General features: G+C 44.1%; 1 protein-coding gene across 2 annotated transcripts in view; it reads left to right on the top strand.

Moving 5' to 3' along the window:
• The window catches only part of LOC139161989 (uncharacterized), a 77,229-nt gene that overhangs the window by 3,434 nt on the left and 49,715 nt on the right, over window positions 1-24,080 (top strand). For both annotated transcript variants that reach the window (XM_070741888.1, XM_070741886.1), the window contains exons 2-3: window positions 17,924-18,202; window positions 20,880-21,134. In XM_070741888.1, the coding sequence (XP_070597989.1) occupies window positions 17,924-18,202; window positions 20,880-21,134 (534 nt within the window). The remainder of the gene's footprint in view (window positions 1-17,923; window positions 18,203-20,879; window positions 21,135-24,080) is intronic.

Raw genomic sequence — 24,080 nt, 5'->3', positions numbered from 1 at the left:
TGCGATTAGGCAATCTTGATCGAGATGACAGGGGCAAGTCATAGTCCTATTGTGTGGGACGTTTTTGATCCTGTGACACCTGATGAAGTGGACAAGGCCATAGGAGCAATGAGCGCCTCCACTTGCTTACCTGTGTCCCTCCTGGCTGATTTCGGCCAGTAGAGAGGAAACACGAGGCTGGTTCCAAGTGTTGATCAATGCTTCCTTGAGTGAGGGGGTCTTTCCTGCAACTGTTAAAGGAAGCGGTGGTGAGGCCCCTCTCAAGATGTCTTCCCTGCAACCAGCTAACCTTAAAAACTACCGTCCAGTGTCCAACCTAACCTTTATGGAAAAGGTTGTTGAGAAAGTGGTGGCATTCCAGCTCCTGCGGTTATTGGAGGAAACCGATTATCTAGACCCTTACCAATCAGGTTTCAGGCCTGACTGAAACCGCTTTGGTCACACTGATGTATGACCTCTGATGATCCTGGGATGGGGTCATTCCTCTATCCTGGTGCTTCTTGACCTCTCAGCAGCTTTCGATAGCATTGACTATGGTATCGTTCTGCAATGAGTAGGAGAGTTGGAAGTGGGAGGTAGCATGTTACAGTGATTCTCCTCTTATCTCTCTGGTTGATCACAGTGGGTGTTAGTAGGGGGACAGAGGTTGACCCCTAGGCCCCTCCTTTCTCTCCCCTCTCTTATGTAACATTTAGATAAAACCACTGGGTGAGATCATCTGACGGCATAGAGTGAGATATCAGCAATGTGCTGATGATATTCAGCTCTATATTTCCACCTTGTGTCAATTCAGTGAAACAGTAGACATGATGTGCCAGTGCCTGCAGGCTGTGAAGATCTAGATGGAGGTCAACAGGCTCAAACTTAACCCTGACAAGACTGAGTGGCTTTGGGTACTACCTCTGAAGGACTATACCATCTGTCCATCCTTTGTGCTGGGGGGAAGGAAACATTAACCCCCTCAGAACTGATACGCAATCTGGAGGTCCTCCTAGATCCCCAGCTGAAGCTAGAGAAACAGCTCTCAGCTGTGGCTAGGGGGACTTTTGCACAGGTTTGCGTGTAATGTCACAATTGTGACCTTACTTGGATCAGGAGTCTCTTCTCATGGTCACTTATGCCCTTGTCACCTAATGGCTCGATTATTGTAATGTGCTCTACATGGGGCTAATGTTGAAAAGTATTGGGAGACTACAATTGATCCAGAATGTAGCCGCACAAGCTGTTGTGGGTGCACCGAGATACACCCACATTGCTCCAACACTCGGCAAGCTGCATTGGCTCCCAATTGGTCTCCAGATGCAATTCAAGGGGTTGGCTATCACCTATAAAGCCCTACATGGTTTAGGGTCAGACTTTCTCTGGGACTGCCTCCTGCCACACAGCTCCCAGTGTCCCATAAGGGCCCATGGGGTTGGCCTTCTCCAGGTCCTGTAGGCTAGACAGTATCATTTGACAGGGCCATGGGAGAGGTCCTTCTCTGTGGCGGTGCTGGCTCTCTGGAACTAGCTACCCCCTGAGGTCCGTACTGTCCCCACCCTGCTGGCCTTCCAGAAGGCCATGAAGACCTGGCTTTGCTGGCAGACCTGGGGCCATTGATCATCTGGATACCATCTTGATCCAGCCACTAAGGTTATGAATGGGTTTTAATGGGTTTTTAGATTGTTTTTCATTGTATTTACATGTTGTATGCTGCCCAGAGTCTGGAAGGAGTTGGGCGGCCTATAAGGATAACAAACCAACCAACCAACCAACCAACCAACCAACCAACAGTATTATTAATAATAAGAAAATAATACTAATAGAGAATAGATAAATTTCACAACCAGGATTAGGGTTCTATGGAATTCTACAGAGATCTGAAAAGGATAATTGAGCCCAGTTGATCTTCCTTGCCTGAGGAGCGCTCCCACCCACGGCCAAGATGCAGGCTTGGAGGCGCTGCTGGCGAGGAGCACGGCATGAGCATCAGCCAAACTACTGCATAGAATAATGTTTTGTGTTGTAACTACAGTTTGATTTTTCTCATTTATCTAACCTGTTATGACAGTTCTTTAAAACTGGAAAGTTTGGACATTATTTCAGATGCTTTTAATTGGTTTAGTAGTTACAGGTATTGGTGTAATAGGAAGAAAAATGTTTCTCTAAGAGAGAGAAAATAAATGTCTACATCATATCTTTTCAGTTCAATAAATGGATTATATGAGATATACTGGTACTATACTAAACTAGTACTCCCACTAATTAGTACATTAAGAATGAATCAAAATAATGTTTCTGGATCAGCGGAAAGTGAAAAGATGGCAGAATGTTATTACATGAATTAGTCATAAGAACATAAGAAGAGCCATGTTGAATCGAGCCAAAGCCCATCGAGTTCAGCATTTTGTGTCACATAGTGGCCCGCCAATTGTCCATGGGGATCTTGAGCAGAAAGAGAGAGCAAAACCCTCCCTTTCCCTTGACCCCCAACAAATGGTACCCAAGGGAATCCTGCCTGCCTCAACCCACATTGAGCCGGCACTAGCCCAGGCTGTAAAGTTTGGAGAATGGGGAAGTGAAAGTGTATGTGTGGGTGGACCATCCTCTTCAGATGCTGGTCCTGGGCCTAGTGACGTAAGGATTCCTAAGTCAGCAAAGGAGGAAAATAGAACACCACCTTGGAAAGCAGAAGTAGTACACTGGGAATTTCCAAGTGTAGTAGAAATCCCAGAAGAGGAAGTGAAACTCCAAGTAAGAAGCAGAGATGCTCAAAGTGAAAAACCTTTAAAGAAGTGAGAAATTCCTGAGAGCAAGAGAGAGAGAACAGAAGCCTGAAAAGCCATAATAGACAAACTTGTTTGTGGTGATCCTTGATGATCTCTGAGCTTCGTTGTTTTGTTGCAGACATTTCATTTCCCAACTAGGTAACTTCATCAATGAATCATCTAACAGTGATGATGCTACCTATTTAGATAATAAATAATTTGCAAGAAAGCAAACATACTCAGAGAGCACCAAGGAGCACAGTTCAACTCTGAGTGACTTTCTTCTATTGGTACAAACAAGTTTGGCATATTTATGGCACAGTGAGACGTTGTATAGATCTACGATATCTCAGGTAACCAAAACAGTTTGAAATATTTATTTTTTATTACAGTCTATTGCATTACAGTAGTGATACAATACACCAGTTTCCTGATGTTTAGAGTAGATGATATACTGTAGGCATGTGAGTTAAATATCTATTCAGGGGCATAACAAATGCAAATATGAGATACCAAATATGTCTGGAAAGGAATTCTGAGGAAAAGTCAGACTGTGCAACAACTCAGGTAGTCATCTACAAAAATGACTGTATTGTCATGGTGCACCAAAAGCCTTTTAGAAGCCAATGGACAAAATTATTTTAGTTAGAATAGCAGCAGTTCAAAAAGCCAATACAATTCTAGGTTGCATTAACAAAGGGACAGGATCGAGATCACATGTAGATTTAAATTAATTAGATTTGTATGCCGCCCCTCTCCGAAGACTCAGAGTGTAGTATTAGTATCACTTTACAAATTTGTAGTAATATCCCACTTGGAATACTGCATCCAGTTTTGGTCACCACATTATTAAAAAGTGTTGAAGCAGTGGAAAGAGTGCAGATAGGGAACAACAAAGATGATTGGTGGGGGCTGAAGGTTAAAACATATGAAGAATGGTTGCAGGAATTGGGTATGTCTAGTTTAGTAAAAAGAAGGACTAGGGCAGGGATGGGTTTCTCCCGGTTTGGACCAGATCACCAGAACTGGTAGTGACCTGCTGGTGATGTCACAATGGCATCAGGGATCCAGTTTGGTCAGTGCTAGTCCATGGGCACCACTATCTTTTTGGGGGGATTTTTTCCATTTATTTTAACTGTTTGGAAGTTTATATTTATACTGGAAAACATTCCAGCCATATCTCCGTCAAGGCCGTCTCTGTGGTTACTCACAGTGGCTGGAGTGGAGTTATCTCTGCAACCCACAAAATTGCTTCATTGGAGAATGTGACTGATGACACACCTTGCAGGGAAGGGGGAAACAGGGTCAGAGCTGTAACAAATGATGTGGGATCAGAATTGGTTTCACTTGGAACGTGCCGACATGAAGCTTCTAATAAATAACTGGATTTCTTTTGAAGCTTGACTCGAGGCTCATGATTTTACTAGGAAACCAGTCAGAACCCTGAAAACAGCAGGTAGAGAAATACTTAATCTAAAAATAGATGATTAAGCCATCAAAGTATTTGCTGTGCTCCATTTTGGTATAGTAGTTAAGGCATCAGGTTAGAATCCAAGAGATTAATAGTTCTAGTCCCTCAGGGCTTCACAGGAAGAAACAGTGCTTTAAGAAGGAGCTAAGACAGGAGAATGCACAGCCTGAACTAGATGAGGGAGGGAGAAAAAGGTTCAAGGCAGCCATGCCCCAGAATCTTCTAGGGCGGTGTTTCTCAACATTGGCTGTTTGAAGATGTGTGGACTTCTTGCTGGCTGGGGAATTCTGGGAGTTAAAGTCCACACATCCTTCAAACGGCCAAGGTTGAGAAACACTGTTCTAGGGTATATATCTACTAGGTTAAACAGTCGTAGCTTTAGTTTGGCAAGATTCTGTCTATTAGGTATAAGCCAGGGATATCAAACTCAGGACCCACAGGCCAGATCTGGCCTATGATGAGGTCATATCCGGCCCACGCTGCCATTCGGGAAACCTGTAAGGGGCTGGCCCCCATTGCTTCAGCCCAGCCCATGCCATCCTAACAGGCATGCGTATGCACAGGAGGAGGCAGGCACACTAGTGCACAGGCCCAGTTCTCCGCTGCCACATGCAGGGCAGGCAAAAGTAGTCCATAAGAGTACGATAAAAAAAATAGTTCTGACCCTGCAATTTCATGATTTTTTTTTTAAATGAGAAGTTGGAGGGTTTAAATATGTTTGTACCATAATCCCACAGACAACTTTTGTTGCCTTGAACATGGCAGCGATGAATGGAGATAGGAAGCAGGTTAGTGAAGGGATGTGGCTGTCATTGGGTGTGTGTGTGAGAGTTTGGCATAGGTGGCCTGGCTGAAGGGCTCTCAGGTCAGTTGGTGCAGGTGGGGCCGCTCTGCTTCGTCCTCCCATGTTTGTGTGTGGGTGTGTGGGTGTGTTTGAGAGAGAGAAAGAGATCCAATCCAACCTCAAGAGAGTTATATCAGGGCTGGGTTCAGCAATGGCAGCACTTCAGTGCCTGGCCAGTGGGGGGTGCTTCCCCCTCGACTGCTTTCCCTCTCCCTTCTTCCTGGTCCTCCTCCTTCTTCAGAGAAGAGCTGCACTTTCTGTCTGTCCATTGCAGCACAGCGCTCAGGATTTACTTTGACAGGAGGCCTAGGGGCAGCATGGCCTGGGGGATGGTCAATCCCCATTCGTGGCATGGTGCAGAAGGCGGAAGGCAATCCTCCCTACCAGACCAGGCCAGAATGGTGGGGCTAGAGTGGGAAACCGAGTGGCGCTGAAAGCAGATGAAGGCATACCAGCTGCAGCTGTCCTGCCCTCTGCCTCGCCTCACCTCATTTCATGGGATGAGCCTCCCGCCTCCTGCCCCCCCTCCCCCACTAGAGACACCTGGATTCCCTCCCCACACCATAGGCACCACCCACATGAGTGACATCAAACTGCCACGTCCCTGGGCCACACCCAGTCAGCTGTGACCACCCCAGCTACGCTCTCCCTTGGCCCCTGGAGGAAAATCACAATGCTGATCTGGCCCTCAATGAAATCGAGTTTGATACCCATGGTGTAATCAAATAAAGAATTGGATTTAATTGGATCCCACTGTCGTCTTTGGGCTTAGGCCTTGGAATCATCCTTTGAATTTATTTATTTTATTTTATTCGACTTCTATGCCGTCCAATCTCGAAGGACTCAGGGCTGAGAACATGATTGGGGTAGTTGAAGCTCTGTTTGTTTTCATTAGCTGATCATAGTTGGCAATATTATCTACCTAAAAGAATCAAATTCATAGACAAATATTTTTCTACACAAAGAATAAAGAAATCAACCAGATCCAATTCACAAGAATGGCTTTCGGTGCTGTATTTTACTTGATCAGTTCTCAGAACTCAGGACACCACAATTCTCGGTTCCCACAGTTCTGTTTCTCTTCTATAAGGGAATCTATGCAAAACATGACGTGTGAAGTTCTGCCTTCTCATCATCATCAGAACTTCCTGACATTCCCCCTCTGTGACCTTTTCTTCTTATTAAGCTCACATAACACTTTTTTTCACCCTGAATACTATCTTTCTACAATATACAGCTCTGTATAAAGATTAACAGAGTTGGAAGGGACCTTATAGGTCATCTAATCCAACTCCCAGCCCAAAACCCCTCTACACCATTTTTGACAGATGTCAGTCCAGTCTCTTCTTGAAAGCTTCCAGTGATAAAGCTCTCACAACATTTGAAAGCAAGCTGTTCCATTGGTTGATTGTTCTCCCCGTCAGAAAATTTGCCCTTATTTTCAGGTTGAATTACTCCTTGTTCCATTTACATCCATTATTCCTTGTCTGGCCTTTAGATGCTTTGGAGAATAGCTTGACCCTCTCGTCTCTGTGGCAGCCCCTCGAATATTGGGACATTGCTATCATGTCTCCCCTGGTCCTTCTCTTCACCAGACTAGCCATGCCCAGTCCCTGCAACCGTACAATGTATGTTTAGCCTCCAGTCCTTTAGCCATCTTGGTTGCTCTTCTCTGCACTCTTTCTAGAGTCTCAATATCTTTTTTATAGTGTGGTGGGCAAAACTGGATGCAGTGGTCTTACTAAGGCATTACAGAGTGGTATTAGTTCCTCACTTGATCTTGATTGTATCTCTCTGTTAATGCAATTTAGGAATGCATTGGCTTTTTTGGCTGCCACCCCACACTGTTAATAAGAGACTGTGCTTCTTCTCCTATGTCTTACCTTTGTCCCTTTTTATGTTCACCATTTCAGAATTCTCTGTGTATTCATGATGGCCTTTGTATATTCCTCCCATTTTTACCTCTTGTCAAAATTAGCCAGCTATTGTTGTGGCCCTGTACAGCTGGTAAATGATGCTGGCAGTGAAGTGGCTGTGGTTTGGTGATGGTTGTGCAGCTGGAACCCGGGTTGGACAATGAGGAGGCTGGAGAGGACTCGGTGCCAGAGGTGGAGATTCAGCCGGGGCCTTCAGAACCTCCAAAAGCTCCCATCACAGAAGAGAAAGAAGAGGAGGCAGGAATGGTTCCTCAAGAGGAGGTCTCCTCAGGAGGAAGCTTGGGGCTAATTGTCCAAACCATTTGGACCTGTTTCCCACAGGGAAAAAAAAAACACTGGGAGCCACAAAACCTGGGGGCCAACTCAACATCACTCACTCCATCCAGTCACATTATTCCCTAGCCATGCCTACCCAGCCAGTCATTAGGACAGAGAACTGAGAACTACAAAAACCTTTTCTCTCTTTCTCTCCCTTTCTCTCTATCTATGTCTCTCTCTCTCTCTCTTCCCCTCTGTCTCTGTATCTCTCTTTCTCCCATTCTCCCTCTCTATATCCCACCTCTTTCTATCTTTCTCCCCCCTCTCCCTCTCGCTGTATCTCTCTATGACACTCTTCCCCATTCCCTCTCTATCTCCCCCTCTCCCTGTATCCCTCTCCCCTTCTTTGTGTCTTTGTGTCACTATGTCTCTCTCCCCCCCCTCTGTATCTCTGTCTGTATCTCTTCCCTGCTCCCTCTCTGTATGTCACCCCCCTGTAGCTGCCATACATATATAGGTATGTACTATGGTGGTACAGTGGTTAAAGTGCAGTATCAAGAATGAATGCCAACTGACAGGATGATTAGTTTTGAAGGTGTATCTGGGAAGGCATACAGAATAGAATAGAATTAGAATAGAATGGAATAGAATATAATAGAATAGAATTCGTTATTGGCCAAGTGTGATTGGACACAAGGAATTTGTCTTTGGTGCATATGCTCTTAGTGTACATAAAAGAAAAGATACATTTGTCAAGAATCATGAGGTACAACACTTAATGATTGTCATAGGGTACAAATAAGCAGAATTATGATTGAAAGAATTGTGACAATGAACAAAACACATAAATATTTATTTAGATTTATTATTTTATTATACATTTAGAGACAGTTCATAATGTGAGCACACCTGAATTAGGAATCTTTGAACTGAAGTTTGGTTGGTGAATGTGGCAAGAACAAGATATGATGGAGATACCAGTCTGATCAGAATGCTTTGCAAATGTTGAAATTCATCCAGGAATAATATGGATGTGGAATATCCCTTGATTGTTTATGCATTCATAAATAAAATGTTTCAGGAATGTTTGCTCCGACACTGAATGTTTTAAAGAAGAGGTTGGACAACCATTTGTCTGAAATGTCACAGTGTTTCCTGCTTGAGCAAGTGGCTGGACTAAGAGACCAACAAGGTCCCTTCCAACTCAGTGGTTCTGTAAGAGAAGTGGAGTGAAAAGAAGAATGTTCTTCTGCCCACTTTTATTTATTTATTGTTAGAGTTGAAAGGGACCATGAAGGCCACCGAGTTCAACCCCCTGCCCAAGCAGGAACCCTATAACACAGTAGCAGTTCAATCTTCTCTTAAAAATGTCCAGAGTGTTGGAGTTCACAACATCCGCTGGTAGGTTGTTCCATTGGTTGATCGCTCTGACCATCAGGAAGTTCCTCCTTATCTCCATGTTGAATCTCTCCTTGGTCAGCTTCCAGCCGTTGTTCCTCGTCCGGCCCTCTGGTGCCCTGAAGAATAAAGTGATCCCCTCCTCTCTGTGACATCCCCTCGTATACTTGTAGACTGCTATCATGTCTGCTCTGGCCCTCCTTTTCTCTAGGCCAGTGTTTCCCAACCTTTTTTGAGCCGCAGCACATTATTCATATTTTCAAAATCCTGGGGAACACTGAAGGGGGGGGGGGGGCGCTAAAGAAAAGTTTGGACAAAAAAATATATCTTCCTCCATTTCGCTCTATTTCTCCCTCCCTCTTTCTCTCTCTTCCTTCCCTTCTTTCTCTCCATCCCTCTTTCTTTCTTCCTCTCTTTTTTGCTCTCTTTCTCTCTCCCTCCTTCCCTCCCTCTATGTCTTTCTCTCTCCCTTGCTCTCTCTGCCTCTCTTGCTATCTCTCTTTCATTCTCTCTCTTTCTCTCTCTTTCTCTGTCTCTCTTGCTATCTCTTTCTTTCTTTCTCTCTCTCTCTGTCTCTTTTTCTCTCTCTTGCTATCTCTCTTGCTATGTCTCTCTTTCACTGTCTCTTTCTCTGTCTCTCTTGCTATGTCTCTCTCTCTCTGCCTCTTGCTGTCTCTTTCTCTCTCTCTCTCTTTCTCTGTCTCTCTTGCTGTGTCTCTCTTTCTCTGTATTTCTCTCTCTGTCTCTCTTGCTGTCTCTTTCTCTCCCCCCTCTTTCCCTCTCTCTTTCTCCCTCTCCCTCTCTTTCTCTCTCTTTCTCTCCCCCCTCTCTCCCTCTCTCTTTCTCTCGGCGGCGGCAAGGTCGTCAGCTGTGAGGCGGAGCTCCGGAACGGAGGCACTGACGGTGGCGGCTAGACGTGTTGCTAGACGCCGTAAATGCTGTCCAGCCGCCGCCGTCAGTGCCTCTGTTCCGGAGCTCCGCCTCACAACTGACCACTCTGCCGCTGCCCCACGGCTACTACCCGCTGCGACTGCTGAGAGAAAGAGAGAGGGAGAGATGGGGGAGAGGGGGGCTACTACCCGCTGGGGCTGTCGCTGCTGCCGCCATCACCCTCCCACTGCGCGCCGCCCTTCTGCTGCCACTACCCTCCCACCAGCCCCAAAGCTCACCTGCTGCAGCCGCCAGGGAAGCTCCAGCCGGGCGGGGCGCTGCAGTTGCCGGAAAACTTGGAAGGCGCTAAGAAGGAAGCTCAGCTTCCGTTCTCACAACATTTTGCTCTTCGCAAAAAGTTTGAAGACCAGAAGCTGAGCTGCTTTCTTCGTGGCACACCTGACCATGTCTCGCGGCACACCAGTGTGCCGCGGCACACCGGTTGGGAAACACTGCTCTAGGCTATCCATGCCCAGTTCCCTCAGTCTCTCTTTGTAAGTCTTGGTTTCCAATCCCTTAATCATCTTGGTTGCTCTTTTTTGCACCTTCTCAAGAGTTTCAATGTCTCTTTTGAAGTGTGGTGACCAGAACTGAATACAGTACTCCAGGTGTGGTCGGACCAGGGCGTAGTAGAGTGGTATTAAGACTTCCCTGGTCTTGGAGTGTATTCCCCTGTTGATGCAGCTTAGGATTGTGTTGGCTTTTTTAGCTGCTGCTGCACATTGTTGGCTCATGTTTAGTTGATTGTCCACCAAGACTCCAAGGTCTCTTTCGCAGTCGCTACTGCTAAGAGGGGTTTCTTCCAGGTTGCATGTGTGTCCAGGGTTTTTTCTGCCTAGGTGAAGGACTTTGGTCTTGTCGATGTTAAACATCATTTTGTTGGTGTGGGCCCATTGTGTTAGTCTGTCTAGGTCTTTCTGTAATTTAAGCCTGTCTTCTAGGGTATTGGCTACCCCCGCCAGCTTGGTGTCATCTGCGAATTTGATCAGTTGCCTTTCTATTCTCTCGTCCAAGTCGTTGATGAAAATGTTGAAGACCACAGGGCCCAGGACTGAACCCTGTGGTACCCCACTGCCTACGTTCTTCCATGTGGATTTGGAACCGCTGAGGACAACTCGTTGGGTGCGGTTGGTCAGCCAGCTATTGATCCATCTGCATGTGTTGTAGTCTACTCCGCTTTTTTCTAATTTGTTGATTAGGAGATAGTGGTCGACTTTGTCGAAAGCTTTGCTGAAGTCTAAGTATATAAGTCTAAGTATACTTTGTTATATGGAAGTGAAAATTGTCAGCAGAAACATAAGACTAAGCTGAATGAAATGGGAATGAGGCCATTAAAATATGTGTAGTTAAAAGAAATAAGGTCAAGAATTAATTTGAGCTGATTATAAAAATAAGTGTCAAGAATAAAATAGTATGTTGAGGTGGTATACATAGAAGTAATGAGTATCAATTTGCAAATGAAAGAATGGGAAGTTGAAGACCCAAAAACCCTAGTTTGATAAAGGCAGTATAGTTCTTCAAAAGAAAGAGGTGATAATTTAAAAACAAAACAAAATAGAAAGCAACATATGAAGCAACTCAGGTGATGGAAACCAGTTGGTGTGCCAGAATAGAAAAATATAGGGAAATATACGGAATAATTTTGATGCACATTTACTCGACAGACAGACAGACAGACAGACAGACAGACAGACAGACAGACAGACAGACAGACAGACAGACAGACAGACAGAAATAAAGATAGATAGATAGCTTTTATCTTTCAGGTCCAAAACCACTAACAATAAATTACAAAAGGCAATTTCATTTGGAACAGTTTGCATTCTATGACAATATAGTCTGGACACCATCGAACAACATACAGATATATAAAAGAGACAAATGAAATAGAAAATAAAGCTAAAGTGCTCTGAGACTTTAAAATTTAAACAGCAGTTGTCTTCAGGATCGCGTTGCAGTGGGATTGCCTACCCATCACACAAACACACACACACAGACACCCCCAATTGTCAATTGCTATGTTATGCTCACTAGAGGTAGTTAATGATAGGTGCCCCACCTCTTTCTGAGGGAGCCAAGAGGGCTGCCATGGATGCAGGGCATGGGGTGGAGTGTCACCGCACCTCCTACCCGACTCCTCCCACCCTGGAAGGCCCGTGGCTTGTCCTGGACTTTGAAAGATGGGAAGGAGCAGTGATGCAGGCCAAATCCCTTCCCTCCTCTTCCCCCCATGCAGACCAGTTGCAATGCATTCCACACACCCTCCCTCCTCAACCAAATCTCCTCTTTTCAAGTGACCAAGCTTTGAAACTTCGATCAGCCCAACGTGTGAATTGGCAGGTTTTGAATTACCACTGTCTCAAAATCCAGGGCAAATTTCAGAGATGCAGAGATCAGATCTCTGAACTGGTGAAAAGAGTGCAGGGATTGCCGGCCTCTGTCTCCCCCCTCACCACCACCCTGCCAAAAAGTGCATCTAGAGGACTCTCTCTCTCTCTCTCTCCCTCGTGTGTGTGTGTTTGTGTGTGTGTGTACACACTATTGTAGCACTGGGTGCGACTGCTCTTATGATCGCCTGGAATTTGGCCCGATAGCTGTGAATGAGCCATCAGGTGTCCACTAATAAACGCCTAGTCGGTTTTAGCAACTGTCCCCACCAGACTTTTCTACCCACAGCTGGGCTATCCTGGGACCTTCTAAGGGAGGCGTTGCCCTTCAGGCAAGCAGCAGATCTGGACGCATGAGGTTTTCACACAGCCAACATACCAACTTACCTCGCTGCAGGTTTGTTTTCCCCGCACCACATAGCTGGAGTGCAATCCCCACCATTAAAAAAAATGCTGAAAAAAAATAGTGACACATGCGTAGTGCCAAAAGCTTGATTTCTGTGGGAGAGTCATACTTCAGCAGCCAAAGAGCCACATGCAGCTCGAGAGCTGTGGTTTGCCAACCCCTGCTGTAGGCTATTTAAGGGATGATGATGAAAGAAGCAATTTGCAGGAAACAATGTTCATTCATATTCCTTCATGTCTTGACTCTGATCGGCTCTTCTTCTCTCTCTTGACATTTTTCCTGCAAAATACTTCTGGGAATTTTACCAAGTTGACGATATCTACAAGACTGTTTATTCAACCTTAAGTTATTATTTCATGAACTCATGCTGGCTGTTAATGAAGTTCAATTAATAGCCGGTGTTCAGAAAAAACTGCTTTAAACTGTAATTGTGAATGAGGACTACTAAAAAAGCTCAATAGTAGTCCTTAATTAGTAAAGAAAGATTTGTACAAACTTTGTGTGTGCTGCATTCTTTGTGGTCCGTAGCTGAGGAAGGACAGCTATTGTCTTTTTGGTACCTTCCTGAAGAATACTGAGACAGGCAGGTTCATAGACGGTTCCTTTATTTAGCTCTTTTTTGGAAAGTGACATTCAGCAGGGAACGCGTCTGCTGTCAATGAGAAAAGCCGCTCTATTTATACTTTTGCGGCTCGCGCCAAAAGGAACTGTCATGCGTCTGAACCAATCAGACGCGACCTCTTATTATTTACATTATCTGCCCGGAGACAGCGTTTCAACTATTTACATAGGATTTAACACCCCTCCCTCCTTAGTCTGGAATATGTCAATCAGTCAACCATGTGATATAGTCCTCCAATCTGCTTGGTCTACGCAAGGCTCTTTCCGACCTGCGCAGATCATTTGAGTCCTCGCTTTTGACGGTGGAGGTCGGTTCGCCTGTACCTCCACAGTGCGGCTGGGGCCGAGTTTGAGCTCCGTCCCGCTGAGTTGAGTGGGCAGGCACAACACCGACCTCTGAGGATGAAGACGGCTCGGCGTCGCTGGAGGACCTTTCCTGGCTTGGTAAATCCATTTGTAAATCCAACAAATCGGGTTGTGTGTAAAAGTCTGATAGGGGGGAAGAGTTTGCATTAGCGGTTTGTTCATGGGAGGATCCAATGCATCCTCTCAAGTGGTCAATGTGCCGCTTCCACATGCGGCCATCCTCTAGTTGTACAAAATAAGTTTTGGGAGCAGTTTGCTGTACAATCTTTCCCTTAATCCAGTTTAACCCCCCATCAAAATTTTTTGCGAAAACATTTTGACCCAGGTACAAATCCCTTTCAGGAGTTACAGACATATAATCATGACAATTATTATTACAATACCGTGGGTGTAACCTGCCCAGAGGGGACCTGAGTTTTCTACCCATTAAGATTTCTGCAGGACTCTTGTGTGTAAGGGAATTGGGTGTAATATGCTGTACTAATAAGAATTGGTCCAAATGTTGCTGTACTTCTCCAGGGCCTGCTCTGCGCAATGCCTCCTTGGCCACCCTAACGTACCGTTCCGCCAGACCATTAACCCATGGCGAGTAAGGTGATGTGAGTGCGTGTCTGACCCCCAAGTTACTTAGGAATATTTCAAATTGCCTGGCTGTCAATTGGGGCCCATTGTCTGACACCAAGATGTCAGGACAGCCATGAGTGGTAAACAAATGGTGTAAAACCCTTATGGTAGCACAAGTGGTTATATTACTCATTGCAATTATCTCAACCCATTTGGAGAAAGCATCTACCACAATCAGAAAATACTGAGACCCTATTGGGCCTGCGAAATCAATTTGTATCCTGGACCAAGGCCCAGCAGGTTTCTCCCACTCTACTGGAGCTGTTTTGGGGGGATTAGGTCGTGACCCCTGGCATGGGTCACACTTGGCTATCCACCGTTCAATGTCTGTATCCAGACCTGGTCACCACAAGTGCCCCCGGGCTAAACTCTTCATTCTGACAATACCAGGATGGCCTACATGTAACATAGTGAGTACTTTAGTCTTTAGGCTTTCAGGAATGATTACTCTATCACCCCACAATAGACAACCCTTAATATATGACAATTCTAACCTTTTGGTTTTAAACTCACTTAATTTTGCCTCTTCGGGGTCTCCGTGCCATCCCTTTAGTACACAATTTATAACTTTTTGTAGAGTTGGGTCTTGCTGGGTGTGCGCAGCCACCTCCTTTGCTGTTGTTATTGAATTCTCCTCAAAATCTATTATTAACACATCCTCAGATGGGGATGGGTCTTCAAGTCTGACATGGGGCACCTACTTAGGCCATCAGCGTGGTTGATGGTTTTGCCCCCTTTGTGAATGAGCTCATACTGGTACCCCGAAAGAAATAAGGCCCACCTAATTAGTCTGGGGGACATAAATGGAGGTGTTGGCTTGTTAGAAGCCAGAAGGCCCAATAAAGGCTTGTGGTCAGTGATCAATTCAAACCTCCTTCCAAACAGATAGTTATGGAACTTTTTTACACCAGCCACTAAGGCTAAAGCCTCCTTATCTAGTTGGCTATAATTTCTTTCAGTGCTGGTCATTGTTCTGGAAAAGAAAGCGATTGGGGCTTCAGTATTATTAGGTAGGACATGTGCCAATACCCCACCTACCCCATAAGGTGATGCGTCGCACGTAAGCCTGACGGGTAGTAATGTACTATATTGAACCACCACGCTTTTGGAGGTTAATAATTGTTTAATTTGAAAAAAGGCTTCGTGCTCAGTTTTGCCCCAGGTCCAGGGAATTCCCTTCTGAAGCAGCCGGTGTAGGGGTTCTGCTGTCGTTGCCTTCTGTTTCAAAAAGATAGAGTAAAAATTAAGAAGGCCTAGAAAAGCCTGTAATTCTGTTTTATTTTTTGGTTCTGGCACTTCCCTGATAGCTTTTAACTTTTCGGTAGTGGGGTGGATACCATTTCCATCTATTCTATATCCTAAGAATTCTACACTTTCAGTTCCCCACACGCATTTGTCAGGTTTGATCCTCAAGCCCTTAGATTGCAGTCTATGCAAAACCTCTCTTATTCTTTGGTTTAGTTGCGATTGGTTTTCACCACAAATTAATATATCATCAAAGTAGGGAATAGTCCCCTTAACCCCGGTCAATAAACGTTCCATTATGCTCTGAAAAATCCCAGGGGCTATGCTTACCCCAAATTGTAGTCTGGTGCATTTAAAGGCACCCCTGTGGGTGACGATAGTCTGTGCTAGTGATGTTGGCTCATCAACTGGGAGTTGTTGGTAAGCCTGTGCGAGGTCGATTTTTGCGAATACCCTCCCTTCCCTCAGGGAGTGAAGGATTTGTTGTACCACTGGAATGGGGTATGGGTGATGTTGGAGGGCTTTGTTGAGTGTGGATTTATAGTCCGCACAGACTCTTAAGGAGCCATCTGGTTTTAGAGGTGTGACTATGGGCGTTTCCCAAGGCCCTTGCTCTACGGGGACCAGGATGCCCTGGGCTATGAGTTTATCGAGCTGTAGGTCAAGCTTCGGAAGAAGAGGTAAAGGCACCCTTCGGGGCTTGAGTCTGACTGGGGGGACCTTAGGGTCATAGAAAACGATATAGGGGGCCCTTTATAAGTTCCCAAGGTGGGGCTAAAAACCTCTGGAAATTCCTGTAAGAAATTGGGAATGTTATCAGAGTTAACAGTACAGATACCCGAAATTTCAATACCCAATGGGTCCATCCAAGTCAATCCTAGAAGAGAGTGTTTAGCCCCTGCAACCACAACCATAGGAAGGAGACATTTAACATTTTTAAAGTTAACAGGTACATGTACTTTTCCTAACACAGGTATGACGTTCCCTTGAAAATCTCTAATTACCAATGTAGTTTGTAATAGATCAGATTTTAAGAGGTTAGGCATGTACATCTTAAGCTTTTCCCATGGCATAATAGTATATTTAGACCCCGTGTCCAGTTCCAGATTGCATGGTCTGTTGTTTAGGAGCAGCGAGATTATGATTTTGCTCCCATTTTTCGTTGTTGTGCTATTTACAGAAAATTGTTCGTTACCTCTTGTGTAGTCGCGGTTAGCGGTTGGGTAGTTTCTGCGGCTGGAACCTCAGGGGAATCTGTTGTCTCGCGGTTGAGTTGTCTGGTTGGAAAATCGAGGAGGACGAGGAGTGGAGAAGGATTCCTCGGGCAGAGGGGCTCTGCAGGCCTCGGCGATGTGGCCACGTCGGTTGCAGCGGCGGCAGATGGCGTCCCGGAAGGGGCAGCATTGGCGCGGATGGTTCCCTCGGCAGCCGGAGCAAGGAGCAGTGGGGCGAGGGTATCTGGGTTGTCTCGATTGGTCACTCTGTAGTAGGAGACAGTTGTCCTCGGAGATGACAGGTGGGCTGAGGTCGTCTGGGGCCTCGGCGCGGGAAGCTGAAGAGATGATTTTGGAAACAGTTTCTCTCTTGTCATGTTCTTTTAGCTCTTTGGCGGCAGCGTCGGCGACCTCGGCGGTTTGTGCCAGCTTGATTACCGCCTGGAGAGTAGGCTCGTCTTCGGTGAGGAGCTTGTTGCAGACTGTGGCATTTCTCATTCCGAAGATGAGGGCATCGGTGAGGCGAGCTTCTGGGCTGTCAAACTTGCATTTTGACAGCACCGTTCGAAGTTGCGTGGCGAATTGGTTAATGGACTCGGAGTCGAGTTGTGTCATTCTAGAGAACTGGTGCCTGAACACGACGGCTGGCTTCGTGGGTTTGAAGTGGTTAGCGAGCCTTGCTTGTAGGTCCTCCCATGGAACGGATTTTGCTGGCAGCGGGTCGGTTAGAGTCTGTGCGAGGTCAAAGATTTCTGGGCCGCAGTAGTTTAAGAAAATTGCCCACTTTCGGTTGGCGTCGGCGTCCCTCATTCCGGCGGCTTCGAGGAAGATTTCGAATTTGGCCATGTAGGCGTCCCAGGATGACTTCTCCGGATCGAAGTATTCAGGAGCCCGGCCGATTTGAAGGTTGTTCATCTTGCACGTGTGGTTTCTCCGTCCGTCGTCGCCAGTGAAGAATACTGAGACAGGCAGGTTCAAAGACGGTTCCTTTATTTAGCTCTTTTTTGGAAAGTGACATTCAGCAGGGAACGCGTCTGCTGTCAATGAGAAAAGCCGCTCTATTTATACTTTTGCGGCTCGCGCCAAAAGGAACTGTCATGCGTCTGAACCAATCAGACGCGACCTCTTATTATTTACATTATCTGCCTGGAGACAGCGTTTCAACTATTTACATAGGATTTAACACTTCCCATCTTCAGGATTTAAAGCCATTGGAACCGACCTACCCTGCTCTTCTGGAGTTCTTTATGCAGACCAGTCTTTTCTTAGTACCTCATCTGCTTCATATTACAATTTCTGGACTGCTGGTCTATTATATGTAAGCGCACAGACTCACACACGTCAATGCACAACTTCTTACTCCCTTTCTATATTTTTACAATATGCTTAGCCTAAAAGCATAAAATGTGATGGACATGATAAAGCCGATTATCACAGGCAGCTTATTTTCTATTTTTCTATGTCTTTGTTTATAGATTGCCATAATCGTACAACCATAGTTGGTGTTGAAGGAGAAGATATTGTTTTGTCTTCATCAGTTCCAGGTCATGGCAGCCCCCAAAAAATTCATTGGATGAAAGGGGGAAATATAGTGGCTAGCTCCATTTTTCCCCTTGAAAAGAAAAAACAAAGTCTTGATTCTTCTGGCAATTTGTTGATCAAAAATCTTTCACAAGAGGATGCTGGATATTACACAGCAGAAAATATCATTGACGAGAAAATCACAAAAAAATGTTTTGATCTGAAAATACTAGGTAAGCAGCAATATGCTACATCATATACTGAAGAGGCATAAAAGTTCTTATTTTCATTTTAAATTAACATTACTTGAATGCTTACGTTATCCCAGTGTAAAGTAACATGCCATATTCTGTACTGGTGTAATTAACGGACTATAACTATAAAAATAAATATTTGAAATAATTGTAAAACCCAAGATCATTAAAATAGAAATTATTCACTTTGGTCAAGTCTTTGTGTACTGGCCCACTCACTTACATGCACATGACGGTGGCTTAGTGGTTTTATTCTCCAGTACTTCCCTTCACCAAAATCCCAGATCTGTCCAGCCAAAGGCAAACCAATGCTAGTCTACAGAGCAATGGCCAATAGGTCATGGTTCCCAAAGTTCCCAAAGAAGATAAGTACACCAGGCAAATGAAGCCTGCAATAGGGTTGAGGAGGCAAGAAGAATCCAGAGTCCATAAGGCACAATCCAAAGCAAGGCAGGAATCACAAGGTCCAGGAGACACACAGCTAGGAAATGAGCATGTTCTTCCCAGCATTGCTTCCATCCCATCAAGAGCGACAAGACAGAAAACCTCTGGAGAAAGAACTGTTCTCATCTCCATTCCCCCCTTTTTTTTTTTTGCAAAGTTTTCTTTATTTTTTCTCCACATTCCACATATATATCAGTATATATAGCATAACATCTTAACACGTATTAACATATATATCTATATTATTATCCAATAATCCAATGTATTAATCTTGCATACATCTTTGTTGAGTTTCCCATCTGTTCCCCCCTTATCACATCATGTCACTCTCCTCTTTTATCTCCCTCCCTTCATTCCAAACCTAGGTCTGAAATCAATGATTGGCTGGCAATTTCAGGTCGTTTTTATGGAACTGGGTTGCAACAGAAGCAGCCTTGTACAGAACAGTTGGACATAATGTGTATTTATCAAATTTAGACGCTGCCCATCTCACTTTCCAAATCACTCAGGGCAATACAGATAAAACCATAAAACCATATAAAAGATAGAATTAAAATGAAATTCATTTGCCTTTGAAATACCAGGTACAGTGGAACCCCGACATAAGAGCTGCTCTACTTAAGAGCAACTCGAGATAAGAGCTGGGAGGGAAGAGATATTTTTGTTCTACTTACAAGCCCAAATTCAAGATACAAGCACCAAGGAGCTGTCTCCTGAAGCCAAACGCTAACTTCCGCGTTCGGCTTCAGGAGACAGCTGCGAAGCGGCGCGCGTGTTTTAAAAGGTTGCAGCCGGCCTGGGGGGCTCGGGGGGGTGCTTGCAGCTTTCTTTCTTGCTCTTTTTCTTTCTCTCTTTTACCTTCCCTTCCTCTATTTCTTCTTTTCTTTCTCCTTCCCACCTTCTTCCCTCCCTCCCTCCCTCCCTTCACTCATTCCTCTCTTACTCTCCCCTTTCATAAGTTTCCTTGCTTCCTTCCTCTGTTCCTGTCCCTTCCCCCTTTCTTTCTTTCTTTCTTTCTTTCTTTCTTGCTCTTTTTCTTTCTCTCTTTTACCTTCCCTTCCTCTATTTCTTCTTTTCTTTCTCCTTCCCACCTTCTTCCCTCCCTCCCTCCCTTCACTCATTCCTCTCTTACTCTCCCCTTTCATAAGTTTCCTTGCTTCCTTCCTCTGTTCCTGTCCCTTCCCTCTTTCCTTCCTTCCTTCCCACCCTCCGTCCATTCATTCACCCATTCCTCTCTTGATCGCTTAAAGCCGGTCCCTGGTGCAAAAAGGGTTGGGGACCTCTGTCCTACAGGATTGGGTGGCAGAGAAGTTGAACATATGTAAATTTAAAAGTTTAAGAAAGTTTACAAGTTAAGTGAAAGAAACTTCATTATTCATTTATATGTACATGTACATTTCTTCATTAAAAACATGTCTTTCTGCATAATTTAGACTAACTTTGTGAGTTTTTTGAGGGCTGGAACCAATTAAAATTATTTACATTAATTCCTATGGGGAAAAGTCGTTCGAGATAAGAGCTGCTCGACTTAAGAGCCCAGGTCCGGAACGAATTAAACTCGTATCTCGAGGTACCACTGTATTGGCCTTATCTGGTTTCTGAAATACGCATTTCAAGGCAATTACACTATGGTCTGATATTACATTCTGTAATTTGATGATATAAAATTAAGGTTATTAAAAAATAATCAAGCCTAAAAAATTGTGATGCACAATTGAATAAAATGTATTTTCTTTTGATGATTACATCAAATGCCAGGAATCTATTGAATACATTTTTTACATATACCGTAAGTCTTAATTGTTTCCTTCACTAATGATTGTTTTTTAAATGCCTGATAGTTTTTTAAAATACCCGTACAGCTAAATTAAGCTACATTTAGGTCTTGGTGCCATCTCAATAGTTCATTAAAAAACAAAATCATATGCCACGAACAGTTTTATTTACCTGATGATCAAAGTTTTTGCTCACACAGTCTGATAATTTAGAGTTTGAAAACTTGATCAGGAGAGAAGTGAAAGACATTTTTTTTAAATTTTGAGAAGAAAAATGAATACCTGGTCTAAGAAATGTGTGTGTGTGTGTGTGTGTGTGTGTGTTTGGTTAAAAACCTAATTTAAACGAAGCCATAGAAATATTGTCATGTAAGACTTCTACATGTAACTCAAACTTCTATTTTATTTATCACTTTGTCCTTCTCTTGCATCTCCAGTACAGCCTGATATAAACTGCACTGTTAACAAAACTACAATTCAATTAGACTGTACCTCAGCAAGTGAGGAATATCTGTCTCTGGAATACTCTTGGGACTACATCACAAATGAAGAAATGACCAATGTGAAGGATTCGGTTGTTCTGCTTCCGAGGAGCTCAAAGCATTTTCAGAAAATTACATGTATTGTTACAGCTTTCAGTTCAAGTGCTAACAATTCCATCAATTGGAGTGACTGCATTCTACTGGAAAAAGGTGGGCTTTGGGATTATTTCTGGATAGTCTTTGCCTTAAGACCGTAATAAACACTGGGAAATTCATTGTTGAAGAGTGTGGTCATTAAGTCACATGACTGCACCCAATTTTATGACCTTTCTTGGCTGCAGTCATTAAGCAAATCGCCACAGTTGTTGTTGTTATTATTATTATTATTATTATTATTATTATTATTATTAATTAGATTTGTATGCCGCCCCTCTCTGAAGACTCGGGGCGGCTCACAACACTAAGTTGTTAAAGAAGACATCATATGACCATGATTTGTGACTTTCTCTGTTAATTTCCCCCATTGCCTTTCCTTGTTGGAAGCCAGCCGAGAAAGTCACAAATGACTGTGGGATGTTGAAACTGTTGCAAATGTGTGATGATTGCCAAGGACCCAAATTGCAATAGCACGACTGCATAGGTGCTATGACAGTTTTAAGTGCGAGGACCTGTCATAAGCCATCGTTTTCAGCACTGTTGTAATGGTCAGGTTAGCTAGTCTTTGACTTTTGATCACAAGTGGGGTTGAAATTTCCACATTGTTAAACAAACAGTGGATAAGTGAATTGCATCCAATTTTGTGACTTTTTTGCCACAGTTGTTAAGTGAGTCCCTGAGGTTGTTCAGTTAAGCACAAGGTTGTTATGTGAATCTGGCTTCTCGCATGGACATTGCTTGTTGGAAGCTGGCAGGGAAGGTCACAAATGGTGGTTATATGACCCTGGGACATTGCAGTCAGCATAAATACATGCTGGTTCCCAAGCTCTTTTTTCTTTTTTCCTGGAGCAAATTTTCAACTAAAACTCTGGGCTATACCAATATTCATTTACAAAAACTCCCTTTTTATGACTGTTATCCCTTAATTCGGGGTAGAGTTGGGCTGACAGGATGGAGTATAATGAAACTATTATATTTTTAAAAGGTAAACATTAAATATGAGCAATACTTGAAATATATCCCTGCACAAAGAAATCAACAGAAATATGACCAATTTTGTTTCATTCCTCTGTTGAGGTATTAGTAATATTGAAAATGTATGTATTTGTTTGTTTATTAATTAGACTTCTATGATGCTGATGATATACCTTGACAGTCTTTTGCAGCAGGAGCTATACAGCTCTATCCTTCCATGGCTGTGGGTTGTTCTTTCAGACACTTTTCGCATTCATAACTCTTAATTTATCAGTAAATTAAAATAATCTTAATGCACAGCAAAGAAGAAGTGACATCCATGGGAAAAGCCCAAACAAACATGACAAGAGATGTAGCATCACAGGACGAGCCTAGCTCCTTCTTTAAGTGCATCAGAGTTATATAAAAGATGCTGAGTTTGAATTGTGACACCATAAATTTATCTTGCCTACTTTGCACAAAATGTCGTGTAGGACATTAGGCATTACTACACAAATCACTCAAATGATATCATTTGTATTAAAGTTGAAGTTAAACTTTATACGAATCACTCATCCAGATTTCATTGAAAGAAAAGATAGAATACTCACAACAGTGTTGCAAAGTCCTATAGATGTGCATAATTAACTTTGCTATCAACAGTGCATTAACTCTACACACTATTAACGTAAATTTTATAACAGAAAGAGATGTCTTATGAAGCTTGCTATCCAAAAGAAGCTATGTATAGAATTTTTCTGTCCAATAAAAGAATAACAGAAATAGGCTCAGAGGAGGGGTCAGTAATAGAGGGATACAATCTAGGATTAGGGAGGTACTAATACCACTCTATAAAGTCTTTGTTAGACTATACCTAGAGTACTGCATCCTGTTTTGATCATCACATTACAAAAAAGACATTGAAACTCTAAAGGAAGTGCAGAGGAGAGCAACCAGGATGATAAGGGGACTGGAAACTATAACATACAAAGAGTGGTTGCAGGAACTGGGCATGGCCAGTAAGGAAAAGAGAAGGACCAGGTGAGACATGATAACTACTTGAGGGGCTGCCATAGAGAGGAAAGAGTCAGACTGTTTTCTAAAGCACAAGAAGGCCAGACAAAGAATAATGGATAAAAGCTGATCAAAGAGAGATTCAACCTGGAAATAAGGAGAAACTTTCTGATAGAGTGATCAACCAATGAATTAGCTTGCCTGCAGAAGTTGTGAGAACTCCAACACTTAAGACTTTCAAGAGGAGATTAGACTGCCATTTATCTGAAATGGTGTGAGGCAGTGATTTTCAACCTTTTTTGAGCTGCGGCACATTTTTTACATATACAAAATCCTGGGGCACATGGGGGGGGGGCTAAAAAAAGTTTGGACAAAAAAATTCTCTCTCTCTCTTCCTCCCTTTCACTCTATTTCTCTCTCTCTTTCTCTTTCTTCCTTTCTTCCTCTTTCTTTCTCTCTCTCTCCATCTATCTTTCTTTCTCCCTTCCTTTCTTTTTTGCTCTCTTTCTATCTCTCCCTCCTTCCCTCTCTCTCTTTCTCTTTCTTGCTTTCTTTTTCTCTCTCTTTCTCTTTCTCTCTTGCTTTCTCTCTCTCTTTCTTTCTTGCTTGCTTTCTTTCTCTCTCTTTTTCTGTCTCTCTTGCTATCTCTCCCTTGCTATCTCTCTCTTTCTCTCTCGTACACCATGCCGGCAACAACAGCATCATACAGTAGCCGTGGGGCGGCGGCAGAGCGATCAACTGCGAGCGGGAGCCCTGACAGTGGCGGCTGGATGTGTTGCTGGACTCCGTACATGCTGGTGCTACCCTGGGCATGGGTATGTGGCTGGCTCCTCCATCTTGGCCCAGCCAGCGGGCCAGTGCCAGCCCCACAGACGCCAGCATGTACAGCGTTCAGCAACATGTTAAGCCGCTGCTGTTGGTGCCTCCGCCCTGGAGCTCCTGCTCGTAGCCACCGCCCCCCGGCTACTGCCTGGTGCCGCTGCTGCCAGCACCCTCCTGCTCCTGCTGCCGGTGCCCTCCCGCCAGGCCCCA

Source organism: Erythrolamprus reginae, chromosome 2, assembly GCF_031021105.1.
Source record: "Erythrolamprus reginae isolate rEryReg1 chromosome 2, rEryReg1.hap1, whole genome shotgun sequence".
NCBI lineage: Eukaryota > Metazoa > Chordata > Lepidosauria > Squamata > Dipsadidae > Erythrolamprus > Erythrolamprus reginae.
The sequence above is the reverse complement of the archived record's forward strand: the minus strand, read 5'-3'. Positions and strand labels throughout refer to the sequence as shown.